General features: G+C 44.1%; 2 protein-coding genes across 2 annotated transcripts; both read left to right on the forward strand.

Moving 5' to 3' along the window:
* Window positions 1–2,799: 2,799 nt before the first annotated feature.
* Window positions 2,800–3,742, forward strand: PPTG_02014 (hypothetical protein; the record flags this gene model as incomplete). Its single annotated transcript, XM_008895405.1, has 1 exon — window positions 2,800–3,742. One exon carries the CDS (start codon window positions 2,800–2,802, stop codon window positions 3,688–3,690), a length of 891 nt encoding a protein of 296 aa, XP_008893653.1. The 3' UTR covers window positions 3,691–3,742.
* A 1,229-nt stretch (window positions 3,743–4,971) lies between these two features.
* Window positions 4,972–5,682, forward strand: PPTG_02015 (hypothetical protein). The gene has a single exon (XM_008895406.1). The coding sequence runs from the start codon at window positions 5,122–5,124 to the stop codon at window positions 5,623–5,625; it is 504 nt and encodes a 167-aa protein (XP_008893654.1). The 5' UTR covers window positions 4,972–5,121; the 3' UTR covers window positions 5,626–5,682.

Raw genomic sequence — 5,682 nt, forward strand, 5'->3', positions numbered from 1 at the left:
GGCAGCTCTCCATCCATTGTTGGCGTAGCTCTCGTCGACGACGACCTCGTCGGCAAAGCCAGCACCAGCAGTGAAGCCAGACTCGACAAGTGATGTCTGCTTATGCTGGATTTACTCGGCATACTTTCTCCAGGGGCGCCCAAGGAGCGTCGTCATGGGCAGCATAGGGAGCTAGCAGGACAAGCAGTTAGGCTAGCTCAGTTTCATTCTCATTAGTCAATTTGCTTTGCAAGTTAAACCCCGAGTCTCACGACAGATTGCAATCACCGATGAGGTCATTCAAACGGCGCCAACTATTAAACACGCTCACAGAAAAAACGCCATACCTACACCGACGACGACGCTATTCGCAGGTATTACTACAGAATCGCATAAGATTAAGATGATGAAGAAGCAGCCACACTATAATTTCATGTTGAGGATATCGATATTAAGAAGCTATATTACATGTTTAAGTATATAATAATGACGCCGTGTTTTCAGGACTCTTAGTTAATTCAACATAAATAAAGGATGTCTCGAAACTGGCGTCGTATTACGCACGTTGATCACCGTTTTGTGGTAGTTTAAGTGCTCAGTGCACCATTACAGTCTGGTTAAGGTGCACGTATTCGAACACCACAAGCGGAAGCTAGTGCTGAAGAACTGGAACTCGCACTTTAAATCTATAATGTGCATCACAATCTCTGAAAGATATAAATATAACTTTTTATAACAGATAATATCGTGTTCTATTAGATTTGGTATTAAGCAAGTTCGGGAGATCCCGAAATCCAGAATTTTCATCATTTACCATGCCATTCCAATCATTTCCAGGAGTTGTAACTCAATCAAATAGCAGCTTGCCAGCGTTGTGCAATCAGATATTAAAATCAATATACTGTAGTATTGGCGCCCCCAATACAATGCCAGTGTTGTATTTCAATATTTTATTATATATAGCTGCTCTTATGTTGGCTGTACATTTTCTGTCCAGTGTACTTAAGTACGTTTATCAGTAAAATACGATTTACAATCCTCATAATTTAACCAAGCACTATTTTGACCAATTCCATACACATCATGGTACAATACTAGTTGTGGCGCCGGAGCAGATCTTGTGAAGTATTGTGCTACGGCGGTCGTAATCGACTACTTGTCCCGTGAGCGATGGTGTATCTGAGGTTGTCTATTAAGTTCATTTTAGTGTGGTATACTAAAGCCTACTGATAATTGGAGTCTGCTTTAACGGATATTTATCACCAGGGTACCACAACTAGAGACAAATTTATCACGAGGGACCACAAGTAATTCCATTCGCTGAAAATAGGATTATTTTTATTTTTAGAATTTATAAATGAAACCAAGAGGAAGCACAAGCCAAACTACCAACCAACACAACCACGAGACCATGAGTGCCACTTCACAAGGATCAACTATCAAACTTGACCTAGCTTCTCAGTTTGGACATGAAAAGCCCGAAATCTCCATTCACTTTGCGACCTTGGAAGAAGCGGGCTCGTTTGTCAGATCGTACGCCTTCAACGAGGGAAAAAGTGTAAAACGTAACAAGGGCACCAGAAATTATAAAATGTGGCTTTGTACTAGCACCGCTGAAGAATGTCCGTGGTTTGTAACCTTATCTCGGAAACGTGAAACAACGTCTAAAGGCTCAGAGGTTGTCCGTGGACGCAAAAAAAAAAAAAAAGCTATCTCACGTTCCAGATAATGCGTGGTATATTTCAAAGCTGGATCTACAACATTCTCAGTTTTGTAACAGTGTCGTCGAGATGACAAGCAAGTACTTAGTGGAGCAACCTGGATTTAAGGCAGCAATTACGGAAGGCCATAGTACTTCAATGAAGCGTGTGGTAAACAACGTCAAGACATTTCACGGAGTCGACATGCAAAAGCAGCCTGCTCTCGTTTACAGAGCAATTCAGAGCGAAAAGGAAAAGCAAAAGGTTGATCCAACTGTAGAATACAGACGTCTTCCCAGTTTTTTTCAGGTCTTCGAACGTAAAACGCTGGATCGCGTGTTTGCTGTCAATTGGACTCTTGTGGGAGATTTTTTAGGGCTTTCTTGGCTATTGGCACGGTGGTGCTAGCTCAAGATGCCTTTTTATCAGTTTGAGAATGTGATGGTAGTCATATGAAGAATGTCGACTACAATGGGGTTTGTTTAACTCTCATTGCCAAAGATGGTAACAAAAAAACATTCCTGTTGCGATTGCGTTTGTTCATAAAGAGACTGTCGATAATTTCGCTTGGTTCTTCTGCAACTGTATTGTTGCAGGTTTAAAAATGCACGACCGACCGACCTTTTGCGATCGAGGAAAACAACTACGTGCTCAGGCACTGCTGAATCAGCTGGGTTTAAAAGTCCACCTGAAGTTTTGGTCACTTCACATTCGATTCAACACAATGGATAAGTTTAAACAATTGAAGTTGAATTCGAAGGCAGTACAGGATAATATTTTGGCTTTACAGGGTGCTTCCACTACAAAGGGCTTTGACCAAGTATTGAAAATGATAGAAACGCGATACCCGGTGGGAATTGCGAAGTGGGTGAATGGCGTTCCAGATAACGACTACGTGTGGAGCTACTTGTGCAAAATTCATCCTACAGATTGGTCTCTCTTCGGTAATATGCAGCCCACACCAGAAGATTTAAAATGGCTTGACAGCGTTTGGAAAAATACTCCTACTCATGGTGAGCCTCTACCATTATTTAAAGTTCGCACAACAAGCGCTGTAGAGGGTGACAACAATGGTTTGTTATGGTGTCGGGCCAGAAACAAACTTGTACTTGGATCTCTCATGGCGTATTGTTCACGCGCTCTATCCGTAATCCAGAAGCGTAAGATCGTGGTTTCTGAGTGGATTAAATCAGGGAATGATGTTACGCCCCACGCAATGAAACTTTTCAATACTGAGAAGCTGCTGGTGGCTCGGCAAACCGTCGTCGTAGGCGATGAACCGATCTTTTACGTGTTCGATGCATTTGACTCGCGCAGCAATACCAGCAAGAACGCACATGTATACGAAGTAAACATGTATACTGGTGTGTGTACCCGATGCACAGTTTCAGAGCAGTTGAGAATTCCGTGTCGGCATATTCAGGCTGTAATTTACGATAGATTCAATAATAAGGATGCGGGCGTCGCTCAGTATGATGTGCGGAAATATTTCCACTCTGCGTACTTGGTACGGCATTTGCAAGATGCTGTCGAATCACTGTCTATCCAGCTGCCCCTGGAAGCCGAATTACTAGATTCGAATGACGTCAAGCCACCTCCAATGTACCGGCAAGCCGGACGCTCTTCAACGCGAATGCCAGTGAAGGATACGCGTGATATTGTAAGAGGAAGCAAAAGAAAACAAAATCGTGGTGAGGACGCCTCAAGATCCCGGTATTGTGGTGGAGAGGGGTTGGACATTGCAGTGGAGGATTTATCTGATGAAGAGTCAAAGCGCGTCTCTGCGTTTTTTGACACCCAGCTTTCCGCAGCATCCGTAGTGAAACGAGATAAGTACCGTTGCAGTAAGTGTGGCAAGAATGGCCACAATAAGCGGAGATGCAATGCGACGACAGCGGATATTGAAGAAGAAGGAGGAATACAACCGGGTGAGTATGTAGTTGGAGGGTGCCCGTTCGTCGCCTCCGGAAAGCTCACCGCATACACCAACGAGGTGAAAAGATACCAATAAGATTGCTGCATACATATGACCCAGCAAAATAAAATCACGATTTGAGTTTCCATCAATAAGAATATCCTCTGTGATATTCTGTAGGAACGTTTCACAACACGGAGTATTGTCAGTTGATGACAACCAGTGTGAGCCAATGCAACGATTACCTTTTAAGTAAAGGCCCTCGAAAAAGAAGACAACAAGATAAAATTTCAATGTCAACAGAGTACAGGGTCGTTAAAGGATATTATAGATGTTTATGAAGAAAATAAAACATAACCCACCCTGTGTTCCTGATTAAATCGCATCATCCTCGAATATGAGCCCAGCGCAGGTATACCTCCCTCGTCTTCACAGCACTAGGCCTTGTTACCACACCATTCACTGTTACTAGCTCTGTGTTAGCGGTGCCTGGATGAGCACCACCCGAGGAATCTGAAAGTGAGCAAAGAAAGAAGGAGAACATTGGGACATGAGCACCTCTCGCACGTTGAAGGAACTCAAAAGTATTATTTTAGATTAAAATATTGGCGAGGCGAATGTTTATTGTGTAATTATGCACGCGGAGTTGTCGTTGTGGTGGTTAACAACGTGTTTTCTGCGCATTGGGGAATAGTTGGATGGTAAGTTAGAATATTGTTAAACATTGAGCTGTGCGCGTGAGCGGAATGTTCTGTTTAGTCCAGCTTTTAGAGTAGCAAGCGGATTGTTTCAGGCTCTCAGCGAAGTTCAATTCCCCAAAGTTCTACGCTTGACTGTAGGCGCATTCAAGGCTAAGTAAGCACAGCTAGACAACTACACACGTTAAAACATAGTAATACGTATTGTCAATATTGAAGAAAACTGTACCTTGACCTCCAACGTAAGCTGGAAGAACACTAAATAGTAGTCGAAAAGCTGTAGCTTCTCTTCATGACGTATAGAATAGGCGTCAGCAGGATCTTCGTACCCACTGCCTCAGGTTTCATATACATATTCCAATATTGCGTCCTACGTGCGTGTAGCTCTCGCAAAGACAACGATTGAATTAGCAAAAGCCTACGGGGGCCGTCATGTGCGTCTGCACTTACCGGTGGATACTGAGGTCGGGAAGTGCGCGCATCTTCTGCCCACTGGGATCTACGTCTTCTCACCGCTCCTCTCCAACGAAGCACCACTAATCACGCCCTGAGCGACAAAAAATTAAAATGCAATGCAGATTCTGCATCAGTTGAAAATAATCCTATTTTCAGCGAATGGAATTACTTGTGGTCCCTCGTGATAAATCTGTCTCTAGTTGTGGTGATAAATATCCTTCTATTAACTGCAGAGCTCCCGCAATCCCAAATACGCTGAGTGGGCGAACAGTGTCTTTGTCGGTCCAGTTCTGCGCTCAAAGTCACAGGTACTGAGCCCAAGCGCGTGGTGCTCTGAGAATTAATCCTCTGGAGCTTCGGTAGTTCGTCTAAGATGGCTGGAGCAAGCGCACCTCCGTCCTGTTCGACGATGACGTCGTCAATAACCAACGTTCCGACTTCTAGTGCTGCTGGTGGCCTAAGTACTTCAGGTTCTGCTTCTGGATCGACTGGGAGTAGTGCTGCAAATGCTACCAGTTCTATTGGCCGTGTTACTAGTGGAACAGGATCTACGTCTTTTACTGGCGTCTGTGGTGGATTTAGTTTTCCTCCTGTGGTTCCATGTGGAGGTCCTCAGACGGGTACATCGACTAGCACAAGTTTCGCACCGTCGTCTTTTCCAACCAGCTTTGAAGCTCCATTTCCTGGTACAGGAAGTGTCCTATTTGGATTTGGATATGGTGGATTTGGACTTCCTGCAACATGTACGCAAGTTCCTGGCTACTCAAGTGCTTATGGAGCTGGAGGTGGTTCATTTGGCATTAAAGAAATTTTTAATAAGCCACCGGTCATGAAGAGAAGCTTTGATTTGTATGCTGATCAGCATAAGACGTTTTGACTCGGTTGAAGCTTTGGGGTGTTGTGGAGGGCACTGATGTACGATGCAGCGGGGCTG

This window comes from Phytophthora parasitica (assembly GCF_000247585.1).
Source record: "Phytophthora parasitica INRA-310 unplaced genomic scaffold supercont2.3, whole genome shotgun sequence".
NCBI lineage: Eukaryota > Oomycota > Peronosporomycetes > Peronosporales > Peronosporaceae > Phytophthora > Phytophthora nicotianae.

Bases quoted from the DNA above. Each gene is read 5' to 3' on its own strand.
- PPTG_02015 (XM_008895406.1), top strand. From the start codon at position 5,122: ATGGCTGGAGCAAGCGCACCTCCGTCCTGTTCGACGATGACGTCGTCA.